This window comes from Aquarana catesbeiana, linkage group LG04 (assembly GCF_042186555.1).
Source record: "Aquarana catesbeiana isolate 2022-GZ linkage group LG04, ASM4218655v1, whole genome shotgun sequence".
NCBI lineage: Eukaryota > Metazoa > Chordata > Amphibia > Anura > Ranidae > Aquarana > Aquarana catesbeiana.
This window is the reverse complement of record NC_133327.1, coordinates 536,523,970-536,544,686: the sequence shown is the minus strand read 5'-3', so window position 1 is coordinate 536,544,686 and position 20,717 is coordinate 536,523,970. Positions and strand designations below refer to the sequence as shown.

General features: G+C 42.0%; 1 protein-coding gene across 7 annotated transcripts in view; it reads left to right on the top strand.

Moving 5' to 3' along the window:
• ADGRG6 (adhesion G protein-coupled receptor G6) overlaps nucleotides 1-20,717 on the top strand; it is a 295,747-nt gene that overhangs the window by 241,664 nt on the left and 33,366 nt on the right. For all 7 annotated transcript variants that reach the window (XM_073627847.1, XM_073627848.1, XM_073627846.1 and 4 more), the window contains 6 exons: nucleotides 2,491-2,698; nucleotides 6,086-6,251; nucleotides 9,018-9,158; nucleotides 13,351-13,476; nucleotides 15,375-15,420; nucleotides 19,839-19,948. In XM_073627847.1, coding sequence (XP_073483948.1) covers nucleotides 2,491-2,698; nucleotides 6,086-6,251; nucleotides 9,018-9,158; nucleotides 13,351-13,476; nucleotides 15,375-15,420; nucleotides 19,839-19,948 — 797 coding nt within the window. The remainder of the gene's footprint in view (nucleotides 1-2,490; nucleotides 2,699-6,085; nucleotides 6,252-9,017; nucleotides 9,159-13,350; nucleotides 13,477-15,374; nucleotides 15,421-19,838; nucleotides 19,949-20,717) is intronic.

The following is a 20,717-nucleotide window of genomic DNA, read 5'->3' as shown; positions in this document are numbered from 1 at the left end:
AATTAAATGCTTAAATGCAATTTATTGTCATAAAAAGTGTTTGGGGACCTGGGTCCTGCCCCGGGGGACATGTATCAATGAAAATTTTTTTTTTTAAAGTGAAACAATAAAAATGAAATATTCCTTTAAATACTGTGCCTGGGGGGTGTCTATAGTATGCTTGTAAGTGGCGCATTTTTCCTGTGTTTAGAACAGTACCACAGCAAAATGACATTTCTAACAGTGATGTGATGTAATGTAAAACTGATCGCAGCTGTAATGAATTGTGGCGTTTCAGCAATATAGATAAAACTCATTGAAAAAAAGAGCATGGGACCCACCCCCCCCCAGTCCATTACCAGGCTCTTTGGGTCTGGTACGAATATTAAGGGGAACCCCGAACCAAAATGTAAAAATAAATTGCATGGGGGACCCCCTAAAATTCATACCAGGCCCTTCGGGTCTGATATGGAAATTAAGGGGAACCCTGCACCAAATTAAAAAAAAAATGGCGCAGGGTTCCCCCCCAAAATCCATACCAGACCCTTCGGGTCTGGTATGGATTTTAAGATAGCCCTGCGCCAAAATTAAAAACAAAATGGCGTAGGGGTCCCCCCCAAAATCCACACCAGATCCTTATCCAAGCACACAACCTCGCAACCTGGGGACAAGGGCCTCATCTCCACAACCCTTGCCCGGGGGTTGTGGGGGTCTGCGGGCGGGGGGCTTATCGGAATCTGGAAGCCCCCTTTAACAAGGGGACCCCCAGATCCCGGCCTCCCCCCCGTGCAAAATGGTAACAGGGTACAAGTACCTCTACCATTTCACAAAAAAAGTGTCAAAATATTAAAAACGACAAGACACAGCTTGGGGACAAGTCCTTTATTAAAAGATATAAAAATGTCCCACGATGTCTATTCATCTTCTATCACGCCGCGACAGACTGAAAAATAAAAGAAATAAAATCCGAGACCTTTCCTCTTCCATGGGAGGCTCCCGCCATGTGACACTTCTTCGCTTGTGACAGTTCTTATATAACTGAGGGCAGGGCCACCCGGTGATGTAACTGGATGACCCCGCCCCCTCTGACACCACGGGGACATCCCTATGGTTTCCCCGTGGCGTCAGAGGGGGCGGAGTCACCCGTTTACGTTACCAGGTGGTCCCACCCCCTCTGACGCCATGGGGGCTTCCCTATGGCTTCCCCGTGGCATCAGAGGGGGGCGAGGTCACCCGTTTACGTCACCGGTGGGCCCCGCCCTCAGTTATAAAAGAACTGCCACAGAGAAGAAGCGTCACATGGTGGGAGCCTCCCATGGAAGAGGAACGGTCTCGGATTTTTTTTTTTTCGGTCTATCGCGGCGTGGTTAGAAGAAGATGAATGGACATCGTGGGCCATTTTTATTTTTAAATTTTTTAATAAAGGACTTGTCCCTGTGTCTTGTCATTTTTAACATTTTGACACTTTTTTTGTGAAATGGTAGGGGTACTTGTACCCCATTACCATTTCACATAGGGGGGAGGCCGGGATCTGAGGGTCCCCTTGTTAAAGGGGGCTTCCAGATTCTGATAACCCCCCACCCACAGATCCCCACAACCACCAAGCAAGGGTTGTAGGAATGAGGCTCTTGTCCCCATCAACATGGGGACAAGGTGCTTTGGGGGCTACCCCAAAGAACCCTCCCCATGTTGAGGGCATGTGGCCTGGTACAGTTCAGAAGGGGGGGGCGCTCTCTTTTCCTGCTGCCTGCCAGGTTGCGTGCTCGAATAAGGGTCTGGTATGGATTTTGGAAGGGGCCCTATGCCATTTTTAAAAAAATTTGGTGCAGGGTTTCCCTTAAAATAATTTTTTTTTCATTTTGGTTCAGGGTTCACCTTAATATTCACACCAGACCCAAAGGGCCTGGTAATGGACTGGGGGGGGGGGATCCCATGCTCTTTTTTTCAATGAGTTTTATCTATATTGCCGAGACCCGACAATTCATTACAGCCGCGATCAGTTTTTGATGACAATTTTTCCTTTAGAAATGTCATTTTGCTGTGGTACTGTTCTAAACATAGGAAAAATGCTCCACTTTACAGGCATACTATAGACACCCCCCCAGGCATGATATTTAAAGGAATATTTAATTTTATTGTTTCACTTTAAGCATTAAAAAAAAATCACTGCTCCCGCAAAAACTGCCCTTTTTAAAAAAACATGTCCCCGGGGGCAGGAACACTTTTTATGACAATAACTTGCATATAAGCCTTTAAAATGAACACTTTTGATTATTCATGTTCGTGTCCCATAGGTTTTAATGGTGTTCCTGTGTTCTGCCAAATTTTTTGCCTGTTCGGTATGTTCTGGTGCGAACCAAATCGGGAGGTGTTCGGCTCATCCCTAGTATTCAGTGTTCAGTTACCAATTAGAAAAAGATCTGATAGGCACATAAGAGAATTGTGGATGTACAATAGTGTTTCCTTTATGAGTTGCATTGAATCAATATAAAAAAAAGTCTTGTCTTTTAGCATCTGATGCAGGAACCTTGGCTAATGAGTTGCTAAATCTTACTGCCGGAGATGAGATGACAGCAGCTAAAGTCGAAAACGTTGTCCAAACACTGATGAAAATCGTCAATGACGCTGAAATCAATGCTGATCTAGGGACAACGGTTGTAAATGTGTTCTCCAATATTCTAAGCAGCTCAGACAGCGCATTAACAAAATCCTCTTCTGAGTAAGTGGTGGTCTAGATTTTGATATGATCCTGTTGTTTGACAGTATATTTATACAAAAAAACATAAGAATGTCATCTGTAGTATAAGTAGATTTTATAAAAGAAGATCATACAGAAGTAGATCAGACAATCATAATACTAACCTTAACCAGACTATGGATAGAGATTTAAGTTTATGGTAGTTTTTATGTCTGATGGTAACCACAGGGCAGGGATCTCAAAATAGCGGCCGTCTAGCTGTTGCGAAACTACAAGTTCCATCATGCCTCTGCCTGTGCAATGCCTCATGGGACTTGTGGTTTTGCAACAGCTGGAGGGCCGCCAGTTTGAGACACCTGCCATAGGGAGACTTTTCCTCACTTTAATCCCAGTGAAACCCATACAAGAAATGGCGGTATGGTTAGCATAGTGACAAGAAGTCACAGACCACAATAACAATGTCAGATATTTTAAGCCTTTCGCTCACTACTGAAAGTTTGTTTTGTGGATGATGGGGAGGTTTCCAATCACATCCTGTCGAGATGAGCAATAAAAACAGGACAGAGGCTCTAACCTTCCCCTGCTTTAGACCCCTTTCAAACTGTGCCGCCACTGGCGTCAGCGGTAAAGTGGCGCTATTTTTAGCGCCGCTTTACCGTCGTTTTAGCGGCACTATTTGGCCGATAGCGGAGCGGTTTTAACCTCCTGCTAGCGGCTGAAAAGGGGTTAAATCTGCCCACAAAACTCCGCCGGAGCGGTGTTTTGCCAGCGGTATCGTAGCGCTACCCCATTGATTTCAATGGGGAGCAGCGGTGGAGGAGCGGTGAGTTCACTGCTCCTTCATCGCTCCAAGGAAGCTGCTGGAAGGACTTTTTCAGACGCCCTGCCAGCGCACCGCTCCAGTGTGAAAGCCCTCGGGCTTTCACACTGGAATGAATGGAGCAGCTGTTTTAGGGCGGTTTGCAGGCGCTATTTTTAACGCTATAGCGCCTGTAAAACGCTCCAATTTGAAAGGGGTCTTATGCAAAACATAGGTAACCATTTATAACATATACATTTAGTTATATACCCTCTTTTATAGTCCACTTGAATCCGCTCACAGCAGCCCACATTTTACAGCCTATTTATAAAATGTGTCTGCAACCTGTGTTGACCCCCCCAGAGTTCTCTCTGTTTTAAAGTGATTGTAAAGGCAGAAGGTTTTTTTTTTTTTTATCTTAATGCATTCTATGCTTTCAAATAAAAAAAAAACCTTCTGTGTGCAGAACCCCCCAAATACTTTCCTGAGCCCCATCTAGATCCAACGATGTTGCAGGAGTGTCTCGGTTGTCCGGGACTCCCCTCCTCATTGGCCTCACTGGCCCCTGCTGCTGTCATTCAAAGTTAGTTGGCCAATGAGGAGGGAAAGGGGGCGGGGCCAGGCCATGGCTCTGTGTCTGAATGGACACAGGGAGCTGGCTCAGCTTGGGTGCCCCCATAGCAAAGCTGCTTGCTGTGGGGGCACTCAACAGGAGGGAGGGGCCAGGAGCACCGAAGACGGACCTGGAGAAGAGGAGGATCTGGGCTGCTCTGTGCAAAACCACTTCACAGGGTAGGTAAGTAAAACATGTTTGTTATTTTTAAGGAAAAAAAAAAAACAAGACTTTAGTATCACTTTAAGTGGCACTAAATATTCAGATTGTTTGTTTTAAAAATAACAAACATGTTATACTTACCTTCCCTGTGCAATGGTTTTGCACAGAGCAGCTCTGATCCTCCTCTTCTCAGGTCCCCGTCTGGTGCTCCTGCCCCCAGCCCCCTCCCCCGCGCTGCATGCTCTGGGGGCACTGGTTTATGCTTGCTCCCAAGCTGCCCCTGTGCGTCTATAACACACAGAGCATGGCTGGACCCCGCCCAGCCACCCCCCCCCACCCCCGCTCCCTTCTCATTGACTAATGGCTCCCGTTCACAATGCTGGATCTGGATCAGGCTTGGGGGGAGCAGCCCACTGAAGGTGTTTTTACCTTCCGTAGAATTTCTGAAGGTTAAGTGGAACTAAACCTTTGAGGAAAAAAAAAAAAGAACGATTTGCGAACAGGCAGGATCTTTATTGTGGAAAAGACATGCTTTGTCTCTACTGCATTAAAAGAAACGTACCTGTTTATTCGCAGTCTTCTTTAAAATGTATAATGAGCTGTGCATGTGCAGCTCAGGGTACAATCTTAGCATGATGACTTTGAGCCTGGACAAGCAAACTGCTGTGCATGCACAGGAATTACATCTTGCCATGCCAGCCAATCAGCAGACCTCCCTTTTTTTTTGCACTCAACTTTATTTGAAGTGTACAAAAATGACACTTCATTCATGTCATTGTACATCAGCGTAGTGAGCTGCTGTACAGTGAAATGTGGTCCTGTTCAGTGCACTGTGATAAAATATGCAACTCCAGACTGCGTTTCAGTGTGAATAGGACCTACATAAACAATTGTTTTTTTTGTCCTAGTGGTGCATACCTCCCAACTGTCTCCGATTTGGAGGGACTGTCCCGGATTTGGAGCAATGTCCCTCTGTCCCTCATTTGTCCCTCATTTTGGTCTGATCTATATAGTTGTTTATAAAATGCACTTTTTATCTATCAAAAAGTGTTTTCCAGCGCTAAACCTTTCATCTGATTTCTAAATTGCTGCATTTGTAAATTCCAAAAGCCAATATAAAGGAATATTAGTGGTAAAAAAAAAGCACTTATGGGTTTAACTAATCTTGGTTTTTTTTGTACAATTCTCCTTTAAGGGGACATGGCAAGGGGTGTGTCCTATGCCTGCATACTTTTGCTGATAGGTGTTCCTCATTCCCATCTCAAAAAGTTGGGAGGTATGGTGGTGACCAGCGTTTTACAGTGTGGAAAAACTCTGATCACTGCACAAATGTGAATTGACCCTTAGTATGAAATGTTGATTTCAGGTGAGCTACGGTGGGTTCTGGAAAAATGCAACACATCTGCATATTAACATGGTGCACTGCAATCCACCTCGAGGTATCATTGATGTATGAACAGGAAACATAAAAAACAATTGTTTATTATGTGACCTGATGATGACTAACGGTGATCAGAAACAGAAAAACAACAGTCATCACCACATATTCTGTGACTGAGCTCCTAAAGAAAACCCGTATTGAGAGAGATGAAATGCTTGGGCTGTATGTAGAGACAGCCAAGCATTTGGCATTTTAAGAAAGTGATCAGCAGTGGCAGTCTACTGTTTCTATAGCTTTCAGTACAGGTTTCCTTTAGTTCTATTATGTATGTATGTGCCTGTAAAACTGTGAAGGGATATTCAGTTGTAATCCTCTTGTGTGCTAGAACAAGATGTTGTCAAAAACACATGAATAAACAATAACTTCCTCTTAATTTCCTTGTGTTGCTTTCAGTGCGTTAAAAACAATAGAAGCCTTGGCACTAAAGATTCAATTTTCAGGACCGTCTGTCAGCATCGTGTCACGTAACTTGTGTCTGGGAGTTTCCAAAGTAAACGCTACCTCATACAATGGTTCCAGCTTCAGTGTGGGAGCTCAAACCAATAATAATGGCTTTGAGGTACAGTACATCAGTATTTTGCACTTTTCTTCCTCGCTGACCATAATTGATATTTAGTAAAAAAAAATTGTTTTTCATTATATTATGATGCCATATCAACACACAAAACATGATACTGTGCAGTGTTAAGTAGTCATGGTTTTACATCTTAAAGCAGAACTAAACCCTCTTATCCTGCTCAGTCAATGAGGCTGCCATCTTAGGCCCCTTTCACGCAGGCACACCAATGGGGTCCGGAAGGAAGAGAGGAAAGATCCCTGGTGCCACACATCCAGTGGTGGTATGAGAGAGACAACCTCAGCCTGGGCTCCCACCATTCCACTCCAGTCCTCGGAGCTTAGTCATGGGGCTCAATGACCAATGGGGTCCACCTCTCAGTTTTTTTTTCAGCGGACCTGATCGGACCATCCATCACCCTCTATGGAGCGCCGGCATCGGATTCGATCCCGTCTGCTAAAAACAGGCGTTTCCGGGCATTCCCCATCCATCTAGTAGATCAGATCGGGTGGCCATCGGGTGTAAGGGCCAATTCATACCAATCTGCATTTTAGGGCAGCTGTAAAAATGCAGATCAAAGGAAGGACATCTTAAAAACAATAATTGTATTAATGCGATAAAATATATGTTAATGGACATAAAAGTGTACATCAATGGACGTCAATTAAAACGTGACTAAAATGGATGGAAATGTCACTGTCAGAAGGCTGATCCAGAGCAATAATGACCTGTGAGTGCATATAGACAGGAAGTGGCTGAAAAAGGCCGGAAGAGGTCGACATCACTTAGTTGCAAAAAGGATGAAAAAAGTTCAGATAACAGTGTTTTATGGACAAAAAATATTTATGGTACTTAGTGCTTTAGCAAATAAATATCACCTATTTGGGGTTTACATCTATGTTGTGATGTTTTAAATGGTGGTGTAGTAACACAAGTCAGATTAATTTTAAAATACAACACAATAGGGTGGATTTACTAAAGGCAAATAGACTGTGCCCTTTGCAAGCGCAGTTGCTCCAGGGCCTAGGATAATGTGGTAAAGCTCTAATGACTTCCATCATCCAATCATGGGCAAGTAAAATTATTGTTCTTTTTAAAATTTCCTTGCATGCGATTAGGTATTCTTTGCAAAGTGAAACTTCTCATTTACTAAGTTCTGTAGCAACTGCCACTTGCAGGGTGCAACTTCACTTACAAAGTGCACAGTCTATTTGGCTTTAGGAAATCAACCCCTATGTGATTCTGCATTTTTGCAATCACATATCTAAATTCAGCTACATCACACCAGTTCCCACCTGAGGAATATTGACTCATTCATAGTACCAGAAAATAGGTGCAGGAACCCCCCCTTTTGAGTCACCCCTTGTCTCTGCCCCCTACCCACCTCCGAGTACCGTCCCTTGGTTCCCCCCCCTGACCCACCTCCCAGTATCACCCATTTTAGAGAATACAGGACTAAGTATTATTTTGTGGTTTTAAAGCGGAGTTCCACCCATTTAAGAGTCAGCAGCTACAATGTGGGCGCACAAAGCCCCGCTCCTCTTCCCCTCCTCTCTGCGGTGCCGGCATTCTAACTGTGGGCTCCCGGCTGTGGCTTCACAGTCGGGCGTGCTGTGAATGGCTGTGAATGGCCGTGTCCCAGAAGATTGCAAGGAGGGAGGGGGGAGAGGTGAACTTCCTTCCGGTTCGCCAGGGGAGGAAGTGGGAGCTGGGTGCCCGCTCCCCCCCCCCCCAAAAAAAATGACATGCCAAATGTGGCATGTCAGGAGGTCACCCACACTTAAAGCGGAAGTTCCATTTTTAGGTGGAACTCCGCTTTAAGTAATTTCTATGCAATTTCTTAATGATAACAAAAAATCTGTAAAATAGATCCCATGCAGCCAGCAACAATAGACCCCATCCCAGCCACACTAGATCCCCCTAGCAACAATAGACCCCGCCCCAGCAACAATATATCCCCCTAGCAACAAAAGACACCACCCAAGCAACAATCGACTGCACTCCAGCAACAATATATACCCCTAGCAACAAAAGACCCCAGCAACAATAGACCCCACCCCAGAAACAAAAGACTCGAGCCCAGCAACAATATATCCCACCCCAGCAACAATAGGATCCCCCCCCGCAGCAATAGATCGTTTACACAACATTAGACACAATATCACCCCAGCAACAATAGACCCCCATCAGCAACAACAGATCTTCCAACAGCAAGCAACAATAGACCTCTCTCAACAGTAGATCCCTCCCACCAACAATTGACCCCTCAGCAAGACACCCCCTTGCAGCAACAGATCCCCAGCAGCCAGCATCATCGACTCTCCAGTACCCCTTGCCATTACATGCATTCAGTGCTGGAGGTGCCAGAACTGCGTTCCCCCCGTTCCCGCTGAAAAAAGCCCTGCATAGTACACCACTAGGAATTTAGGTGGATTCTTTTCAGCCTTTTTTTGGGGGGGGGGGGGATGTGTTGAGATGTAATATTAAATGGGAAAAAAAATCACCTTTGATAGGTCGATTTCTAGGACTGTGCTAATTAGTTAAACAAAAACTTTTCTGTTTCTGTGTATTTTTCTGTAAGTGATCCTCCTCCTTCCTAAATAAAGTATTTATATTATGTATTCTGTATTCTTCTATGCTGCCAAAATCAAATCAAAATCAAATCTTCTGACTTAAAAGGAAAATTTCTCAAGTACTATGCTTGGAAGTGGATATGATATCATGTCATTTGAAAATATGACTGATTTATGTGCTCCCAATCTTCAACAGATTGACATGAACAAAAATCCAGACAATCCTCTGGCTTCAGTGGTCCTTCCATCTAGCCTCTTGTCGAAATTAAGTGAAAGTGATTTCTATACAGTTTCAAGAGCTCAGTTCACTTTCTTCAGCAAAGCTGGACTTTTTCAGGTGAGTAAAACATTAAATCAAGCAAGATTTATATATTCATTTATGCGAATGTGGTATTTAATGTTGTAATCATCTAATAATATTCATTATTATTACAGTTTTGATTTTTGTACACAAAAGACAAATTGTTACGGGTGTACGGGACTTAAAGGGCACCCAATTCCACAACCATGTACTAAAATATTATTTAAATCTTTACTGTAGTAACATTAAAAAAAACAAATAAAATCAAAGTCAAGAACTAATTATCCCCTGAACATAGGTATGCAGATGTAAACAGTTTAATCATCAATATTTAATTAACGAAATATAGTTATAACAGAAATATGCTATAATAGAAATGGGTCTTCCCCAAGCAAGGTTGGAAGCACACTATTGTCTAAACAGATTTTGCAATAAAAGTACCCTTTACTGGAAATTCCTAAAGGAAATCAACAAAATCTACATAATCTTGGCCATATCCTTGTTGTAATAAGGGTTTAGTAAACGTTAAACCAGAGAATGTAGATTTTGTTGACTAATGCTTGCTAATTATTACAATGTCATGACATGTATTGAGTATGTTGACTAATTCTTTTAATTACATAGAACAAGTGTAGCCAGTCATAAGTACCATAAATGGTAGTTAGCCATATCTGATTTCATAGAACAAATATTTTTTTTTTAGTAATCTAGCTGTTCATTACAATTCCTTTGCCAATCAGATAAGAGGCCCAAGTCATTCCACAGGAAGTGATCTAACACGTTCTTATCAAGCAACCTGGTTGCAGCTTGTGTTGTCATTACTATGATTACATTAAGGAAGCACTGTGTTTTTACCCATTTACCATGCACTTGTACAGTGCTATATAGTACTACAAGTAATTAAGGATGTAAAAAAGTTTTCCATAAAAAAATACTGTAAACAGGACATTGGGTTAAAAAGGTAACACATGTTTCCTTAAAACTATATAGCATAATATTTAATTTTGTTTAAATGTTGGACACGCTTCCTGCATTTATTTTTCCACTTGCTGGAGTTGTGATTAGTGAAAAGTGCATACTTTTATCAGCAAGCAAAAATATTGGAGAACATGTTAGTTCATCATCTTCATTTGACCTCTCCCAGAACAGAGGGGTGTTTTTTTTAGTTTTATTTTCCCTGCATAAAAGCCCAGTTGCCCAAAGTCTCACACATGTTTATCTCTTTATAGTTTTGTTCACACATTTTTGTGATTGATTTTTCACTTGGAAATGCCCTAAATACAGTTTTCTTAGTGAAAATGCCGCTTTCCTCTCTTACATTCTAGTACTCTGTGCTTGCATAACTGAGTAGCAGCTAAACTCTCATGAAGTGCCCACAGACTTTCATTGCAAAGAAAGAGAGGGTGGTGTGTCAGGCTAAGAGCGCCGTCATATTTAAAAAAAGAAACACAGCAACAGCTTTAGTAGTAAATAAGGTAGGACTATGAAACTGGAGGTTGTTGGTACAATCTCTGTTTGACTGCATATCTATTTCAGAGACTTCAGTTGAGTGTCAAGAAATATATGTGTGTGTTTGTATGATTTACCTTAAATGTATCAGCTGCCAAAAGGAAATACCTTCTGGTACTAACACATTAGGATTTAGTATGCCTTCCAGTGGTGGCCCGTCCATTAGGGATGCCCGGGCTCTGCACCCTCTCTCCACGCCACCTCCTATATGCAATGGATAGGTTCATGCATAGTAGGTACAGTGAATATCTCCTAAACTTTCACTGTTTAAGAGATATTCACACTGGATGCAGCCAGTGGCATCACTGGCACATGCCCTCTGAAGGTCTGGCATACTGTGCCGGATCTTCAGAGTTTCATGCCAGAGGCCGAGTGCTCCAGCGCACATGCGCGGGAGTGATGTTATCGTGGCCCCGGCCACTCACACAGCTGGAGCTCGCAAACCCAGAAGGAAGACCAGGGAAGATGGAAGCTCTGTCAGCAATGACAGCATGCCACAGGAGGGCTTCTTTCCAAGGTAAGTATTTCATAATGTGCTAGCATGTGATGCCTACAAGCACATTATGCTATTGCCTTGCAGGGTTCTTTCTTTTTACTTGGTGCGGTTTACTACCACTTTAATTTGTGCTACACTCTAATGCCCCGTACGCACGGTCGGATTTTCCGACGGAAAATGTGTGATAGGACCTTGTTGTCGGAAATTTTGGCCATGTGTAGGCTCCATCACACATTTTCCATAGGAATTTCCGACACACAAAGTTTGAGAGCTTGCTATAAAATTTTCCGACAACAAAATCCGTTGTCGGAAATTCCGATCGTGTGTACACAAATCTGACACACAAAGTGCCATGCATGCTCAGAATAAATAAAGAGATGAAAGCTATTGGCTACTGCCCCGTTTATAGTCCCGACGTACGTGTTTTACGTCACCACGTTCAGAATGATTGGATTTTCCGACAACTTTGTGTGACCGTGTGTATGCAAGACAAGTTTGAACCAACATCCGTCGGAAAAAATCCATGGATTTTGTTGTCAGAATGTCAGATCAATGTCCAATCGTGTGTACAGGGCATAAATGTGATAGATCATTTGTGATTTCCCTAATCAATTCTATAAAAGTCAAGGATCCGATTCAATAACAGTTGACTGATCTAAGCCTAGGTTCAAACATATGTGATGCGGGAACCAGTGGGATTCCAGATCCGGTTCCCGCATCACATCTCTTCCACAGGCAGTTCACACTGCCCACTGCGAACCGCTGCATGTGTCAATACAATGTTAATGACACCCCCAGATCAGTTCACAGATCGCAGTGCAAACTGTGAACTCGCATAGGAATCAGATCGCATGGGTGAGAACACCCATGCGATCTAATTCCAGTTCGTGGACAAAAAAGTCCCTGCACTATTTTCCTGCAAATCCAATGTGAGTTCAGCCATACAACTGTATAGCTGAACTCGCATTGCACAGACATCACATGCGATCAGCACCGAGAATCACATGCGATGTCTAAATCATCGATGAGAGGAATAAACTTAAATAATTTGCTATTGTTTATATACTTTTACTGTAAGATCACTGCTATGGGTGAGTAGTGTTTATTTAAAATAGATTAAGGACCTAAGCAAATTAACATATCAATAGAGGTATTGTTTTATATTACTTTAATATATGTATATATTTTATATTATTATTAGCCACTGAGATTGTTACCCTTTGACATGTAACTTTTAGGCACGGTATTCTCGCATATCACTCATAGATCTCTGCATAAACACAAATGATGTGGATGCAGGGATCTCCCCCTCTGCGCTATTGATTCTGACAATGGGGACCCCCCCACCACCACCATATCACTGGCTGCAAGCGCTGAGTGAATACTGGTTTTCCAGCAGGACTGTTGCACAGAAGCTAGTCATTAGATCAGCATTCGTTAAACAGACAGCGGTACACACAGAATAAAATTTGCCCGGTTCAGCAGGAACCGGTCAAATTTCGGTATGCCTATACCCAGCTTCAAATCCCAACTAAACGTTCAGGTAAAAATAATCTAAATACTATACATTCAGATGCAACATTGTCAACATCGTCTTTAGAAAGCCGCTACAGCCTCTGTAGAAAAGTCTGTCTTCTGTCAGCATGCTGTAGATAAGGACCCTGTGTGGAAGTAATGCTCTCTCTGCAGAGGTCTGACATGCTGGCTATTGATTCAGACATAGAGCTGTCCAATCATCTGAGAGCATATGCTTTGTGGACTGCAGAGCTAGAAGTCTGACTCAGCACAGTGCACATTGGACCTCTGCAGAGGGACCTCTACTTCCACCCAGGGTCCTTCTATGAAGCATGCTAGTTGGGGCACAGACTTTTCTGCTAAGGTTGTAGTGGCTTTCTAAAGAACAGACTGTAGGACTTTGACAGTATTTTGTTTTGATGCACCTAAAATGTATTTTGCTGATTGAAACTGAAAGTTAAATTGAGCTTTAATATATTAACGCAGAGGTAGGCAACCTCAGCACTCCAGTGGTAGTTAAGTTCTAAATCCTGTATTTCCTCTATCTTTGGGAGTCATGCACATGGCTGTCAGAGTCTTGCAATGTCTCATGGGATTTGTAGTTTAGCTTACCACCGTATTAACCTAATATCCTCCACTTACTTTTAATACAATGTCTACTTACAAAAATCTAAAAACTGATATATCTGTATTTGTATTTGTTAATAGGATTCACAACTGAGCTCTGAGAATAAACAACTCAACAGCTATATTGTGTCATGCAGCATTGGAAATATTTCTATTTACAACCTTACAGAACCTGTTAGGATTACTGTTAAACATCGAACACCACAGGTAAGAAGTTCAAAAGAGTGTTATCATTTTATATATATTCTTTCTGTTTTTCTTTTTTATATCCGCTTATCATTATCACTTATGCATCTGTAGGAGCAGGGTTTGATTATCCATTGGGTGGCTAAAGTTGGCCATACATTGACCAAAATTCGGCAGGTTCAATAGGGTCAATCCGATCCATGTATGGGTTGTACAATCTACTGATCGACTTCTGTACAACTGCCCTAATGCATTTTACCTGCTTCATCAGTGCTGCGATGCTGATCAGTGTTTTCTGACAGAGATGTATGGAAGTCTCCCCGCTGTCAGAATACAAAGGCTCAGCGGGGAGGATTCCCACATCCACATCAAGTGTGTGGATGGGAGTATGGATTCAGCCTTTTTCGTTCGACCCGCTGGCCAGCCTAAGATTTGTTATATGCTATTATATGATTCTTATCTTCAGTTCTAATTGTTCCTCATTTCTGAAAATAAAGTTTGTTTTGACAAACCATGAATCCTATTACTTTGTTATTTGGGTGGAGGGGCGCAAACAATATTTCTGCACAGTGGCCCCTAGTTGGTTTTGTCCATTCCTGACTGTAATGGTATGATGGTGATATAGGCACTGCATGACCAGTCTTCTTGAAGTGGTTACTATTATGCCGCGTACACACACGGGCGGACTTTTCAATGGACTTTCCAAAGGTCTTTCCAAAGGTCTTTCGAATGAACGGACTTGCCTACACACGATCAACCAAAGTCCAATGGATTCCTACGTGATGACGTACGACCGGACTAAAATAAGGAAGTTGATAGCCAGTAGCCAATAGCTGCCCTAGCGTCGGTTTTTGTCCGTCGGACTAGCATACAGACGAGCGGATTTTTCACTCGACTCGGACTCGAGTCCGTCGGAAAGATTTTAAACATGTTTTATTTCTAGGTCAGCCGGACTTTTGGGAAAAAAAAAGTCCGCTGGAGCCCACACACAGTCGAATTGTCTGACGAAGTCCGGTCCGCCGGACCTAGTCCATTGAAAAGTCTGCTCGTGTGTACGCGGCATTAGTCTTCAGCACCACTGATAGTTTATATTTTGTAGATATAGTAAGTCCACACATTATACAAAAGAGTAATTTCTACAGCATGGCATGTATAAACTGAAGTATATCTAAAGCCAAAATTAAATAGAGAAGGACAGGATTAAAGACGCTGTCATTTTTTATTTTTGCCATCTGTTATTGAAAAGATTTCCTTTCACCTCTAAGTAACTTTGAGGATCACGACCAATGAATTGGGACAGAGACAGCGATGAAGACCTGGCAGAGGTTCCAACCCCTCACCAATTTATTCATATACAAAAAAGTTTTGCCTTTAGTTATACTTTTAATAAAGCAATCTTGCTGTTCAATTGCAGAAAATAAATAGTGGGGTCTACCTCTGGCTATATATAATGATAGGAGGTTGTGGAATTGCTATGTCTGTTTTTTGCTTTAAAAGAGACGTATAGCCAAAGCCCCCACCCCCTTTGAGTGGAAGGGGAGAACTGAGTGATCAGCAGTGTTTGATTGGTCAGTTCTCACTACAGAGCCAGTGGGGACAGATGCAGCATTGGATTGATGCTGCATCCACCTAGGTGAGTATAAATGTTTATTTTTTTTCCCAAAGCCATACATACTTCTCTTTTAAGAAACTCTCAGTTAATTCAGATAATATAAGCCTTCAATAATGTTGTATGCAACATTTTAAACACACAATGCATCATTTATGTTTTACAATGCAAATTAAATCATTTAATCTTCTTAATACCTGTTTGAGTATTGATATAATTATAACTTTATTTTAGCTACAATAATGTCATTTTTATAAGCATGCTTCATATTTACTTTTTACGTCTCTAATTTTTGGCTTTTTTGTTTTAGGAAAATGGAAATGCGACTTGTGTTTTCTGGGACACCACACTAAATGGTAGGCTATACATAAATATATTGCTCTGCTTTACAGATTAATATGAACTGCTTCTATGTGAGCTTGTGTGTTACTTGCCAAAGTAGCTTGAAAACTAGGCCATTTCAAGTAGGGCATACACAGAGTTGGTTTACATTCTCAATGACAGTCACATATTTTTAAAATGCATGGCACAAAGTCATTCTGAGGTCTGAGGTCATGTATACACACACACAGTCATATCGCTCTGTGTGTGGTTCACTTAAGCTGTCAAAATTTGTTTTTGAAAAAGGTACAATATAATAGTCCAGAGTAAAAACTTTTTGATGCCCTACAAAATATTACTTCTTAAGATACATTAGAAAGCCATTTATTATTATTATTATATTATGTTATTATTATTTTTTATATTGTTTTATAATATTTTATATACAGTACGCCCCCTTCTGTCAGAGGGCCCAGGGACAGGTCCATCAGAATTTTTCCACGTAAAAAGTCCGATGAGGCATACACATGATCGGAATATACGATGAAAAGCTCCCGTCTGACTTTTTCTGTCGGACATTCCGCTCGTGTGTACGGGGCATAAGAGCCAGTCTACTGCCTACATTGAAAGGGATACTTAGGCAGGGTGCTTTGATGTTTTCAGAAAGCTATTTGCAGCACCCTGCTGGCCCCTAATAACCACAGTCTACCTGCAGTGCCTTGAGCAGCCCAGAGACTGAGTAATAATGTGAGTGGATCTAAATTAAAGTGGAGTTCCACCGGTTTTTGAGTTTATTAAAAGTCAGCAGCTACATAAAGTATAGCTGCCGACTTTTAATAAACAGACACTCACCTGTCCCACGGTCCAGCGATGCGGCCGCCCGAAGCCTCCGTTCTCTCCCCCTCCTCTTCGCGGCGCCAGCATTGTGCGTGTGGGCACCCGGGTTTGACAGTTTGCGGCATCACAGCCGGGCATGTACTGCACTCCGTCAATGGCCAGGCAATGTTCTGGGACCTGTGACGTGTCCCAGAACATTGCCGGGAGGGAGGGGCCTCTTAGGAGTCACCCAGGCATCCAGAAATCAGAAGGAGGAAGTGGGACAGGAAGTCCCACTCCAAACCAGGTACCCAGGCCCCCCCCAAAAAATGACATGCCAATTGTGGCATGTCAGGGGGCGAGGAGTACTTAAAGCGGAAGTTCCACTTTTGGATGGAATTCCGCTTTAAGTAATGTAATGAAAATCAAAAACGCAAAAGATAAGCATAACGTTAGTTTTAACTTATAATGCCTGGCTTTAGGAATCTCAGAGCACTATGAGTTATTTAGAGAGATAGGATAGAAGATGTTGCATGCTTTCTGGCTTGCTTTGTCTGACTGAAACCAAGCCATCTGAAAATGGATGGATCACTGTTCAGACTATTTATTTTTTTGTTTAAATCGCAGCTTGGGAAAATGAGGTCCTACATTTAGAGCTTGCTAGTTTATTGCTTAGGGGGACAAACAGATTAACAAATATAATGCACTTTCTTGATATAGTAAATTGTATGTAAGACCTAACAATGAACTTCTCTAATTTGCTAAGTTGTCTATGAAATAGACAACTGAAAGCTATTTCTTATACTTAGTTAAAAAAAAATAGATAAAAGATAAAATTAAGTGTAAAAAAAACCCTGTTGATCACATCACAAATTTAGAGATGTTCTGTGTCCAGTATTACCTTATAGAGTTTAATTGGCCCTCTTAATTCTTATCTTAGATAAGAGCTTAAAGTGGCTGTAAACCTAGTTACACCACTTTTACCTACAGGTAAGCCTATGATAAGGCTTACCTGTAAGTACTTGAAATATCTGCTAAACCTGCACAGTTTAGGGGATATTTACCATATACGCTTGCGCCGACATCATTGGCACATGCGTACTGAAGAAAGGGCGTGGTCGTGACCGGAGGCTCCCACGCGCATGCGCAGAAGTGACATCACACGAGCCGGAGTCCACAACCCCGGAAGGGAGAGGGGGTGAAGATGAATGCGGCCACCAGCGAGGACATTGCGGACATCTCTGCTTTATTTGCAGGTAAGTGCAACATAATGAGCTACTGTGCGATGCACACTAGCCCATTATGCATTTACTTTGCAGGGGAAAAAAGAGGAAATAAAACCCATCAAGGTTTAATTCCTCTTTAACCACTTAAGGACAGGAAGGTTTTACCATCTTCCTGACCAGGCCATTAGTTTGCAATATGGCAAGGCATTACTTACTGACAATTGCATGGTCATGCGATGCTATACACAAATGAAATTGATGTCCTTTTTTTCCCACAAATAGAGCTTTCTTTTGGTATTTGATCTCCTCTTCGGTTTTTATTTTTTGCGCTATAAACAAAAAAAGACCGACAATTTTGCAAAAAATAAAAAACTTTCGGCTATAAAACATACCCAATAATTTCTTTTTAAAAAAATCAAATTTTTTGAACAATTTAGGCCAATATGTATTCTGCTACTTATTTTTGGTAAAAAAAACAAACAATAAGCATATATTGATTGGTTTGCACAAAAGTTAAAGCATCTATATAAAAAGGGATATATTTATGGCATTTTTATTATTTATTTATTTTTTTTATTAGTAATGGCGGGGATCAGCGATTTTTAGTGGGACTGTGACATTGCTGCAGATAAATCTGACACTAAGTGACACTTTTTCAGGAACCAGTGACATTATTACAGTGATCAGTGCTAAAAATATGCGTGGACATTGTACTAATGACACTGGCAGGGAAGGGGTGAACACCAGGGGCGAGGGGTTAAGTGTGTTCTTTGGAAGTGTTTTCTAACTGTGTGGAGGATGGACTGACTGGGACAACACAGAGATCTGTCTTCCTGCTTAGCTGCAAGACAAGATCTCTGTGTCCTCCCCTGTCAGAACGGATGTCTTCCTTGTTTTCATAGACCCCCGTTCTGTCTCTGTGGGGAACGAGCGCGTGGCTGGCGGACATCGTGCCAGGCCCACTGATTGGCTCCCCCAGTGGCCAATCAGCTTGCGGGCATGCCTCAGGCGGCGCGCGCGCCCACACAGGCTAGTGCAGCCTACAACTGCGGCGGGTGGTCGGCAAGTGGTTAAAGTATATTTCCACTTTTGCGGTCAAATTTTGAAAAACCCCACTATTATTTCTTACTTTTTACATGTTTCTCAGGAGAAGGTCTCTTGGCAGACTGCAAGCATTTCTGAACAATTTCAGACTGACTCTGTCAGAGCAGCAGGCTCAGTTTCCTCTCATTAACATAAAATGCAGGAGGAGGAGTCTACGTCTTTATCCCTTCATCAAGGAAGACAGTGTTACAACTCTGGTTTACAACGGATAACTAGATCTGCCAGTACTGTACAGACAGGTTTTTTTATGGCAAACACAACTCCCAAGCCCCCTAATAAACAAAGAGAACGAAGTAGGATTTTTCAGTGTTGGAATTATCAGAAAAGAGCATCTAAAATAAACAGAAATTATTTCATTTGTTTAAGTTGTTCTATGTGAATGGAAACATGTAACAAATATAAAATAATGCCCCGTACACACAATTGGACTTTACGACAACAAAACCGTGAATTTTTGTTCGATGGATGTTAGCTCCAACTTGACTTGCATACACGGTCACACAAATGTTGGCCAACAATTACGAACGTAGTGACGTGCAAGACGTACGTGATGTCTCCATTACGAACGCTAGTTTTACAGGACCGAGCGCTTCCGGCATGTACTTGATTCCGAGCATGCGTGGACTTTTGTCCGACGGACTTGTGTACACACGATCGGAAAGTCCGACAACAAACATTTGTTGGCGGAAAATTTGAGAACCTGCTAGCCAACATTTGTTGGCGGAAAGTCAGACAACAAATGTCCGATGGAGCATACACGCGGTCGGACTTTCCGCCAACAAGCTCACATCCAACATTTGTTTCGGAAAATCCGATCGTGTGTATGCTGCATAAGAGTTATCCTAATCAAACTGCAAAAGTGGAAATATATTTTAAGTAGTGTCTATGTTATGGAGAAAAGGGATAAAGGGAGGGTTTGAGTAGTTTAGTAAAAGACAACTGGGCAGAGCTGACATCACTCTGACAATATAGCTATGGCAGTTTCTTCTGAATAACACAAATTTACATTAAAATTATTCAAAGTAAAAAAATCTGAAATTTTCCAACATGCATAAAAATTAGGCTGTATGTAGTCATCTTCATTTTTCAATAATAACTGCATTTGACTACTCCTTTTTTTTATATATCATTTATAAATAATGTACAAAAACAGTGCCCCTTTTACTTGGAAAAACAAGTAAAAACAAACACAGCTGTTAAAAGACTTAAGGCAGCCAATGTTTCCCACACAACATTTAAAATCTTGTTTGCTCAGGGGTAGTTGCATATTTCTTAACAGCTGATTCTTCACTTTTGCTTTTCAACAGCTGGACAGGGTGGCTGGAGCCAAACTGGCTGCAAGGTGCTGATAAACGAATCCAATGCAAACGAGACAGTCTGCTTGTGCAATCATCTCACAAATTTTGGTATACTGATGGTAAGAAAGAATAAAAAGCTTAATTTACTCTATAATTTCTTCCAATTTTATTTTAATTGCAAACAAGGTTTTCTACCACTTAAAGTGGAATGTCACCTAAAAAAAGGGAAGTTCCGCTTTTCCTCCTCCTCCTCCTACAGCTACAGTATTTGCAGTTGCTGACTTAGATTTTTTTTTTTCTGGAGTGAAGTCATTTTTGGTCATTTTAAAAAATAAAAAATAAAAAAACAGCAGCTACAAATACTATAGCTTCTGACTTTTTTTTAATAAACAGACACTTACAACCCCAGGAGTCCAGAGATATCTTCACCCGGGTGGTTCTTCGCCAGCCCTTGGATCCCTGGTGCTGCCATCTTGGCTGTCAGAAGCCCGCTGTGACTTTTTGCTGTTTCACAACCTGCTTCCCACTGCACATGTGCGAGAGACACTGCGCTTTTGGATTGGTCCCACAGCCTCCTGGGACATGTCCCAGGAGGTTGTGGGCGGCGGTTGACTTCCGCAATTCTTGCTCTGGCGAATAATGGAATAGGAGCGTGTACCTGTCAGAAAAAAAAGGACTGGCCTCCCGAAAAAGAAAAAAAAGAAACATTTCCAAAAATGGTGGAGAAGGGGGAGGGAGGATGAACAGAACTTTCACTTTTAGGTGAATTTCCACTTTAGGTAAAAATAGCAAATACTTCCAGGTTTTTTGTAAGCTAATTGGGACTAGCTATACATACAGGGGGAGATTTACTAAAACTGGAGCACTCAGAATCTGGTGCAGCTGTAC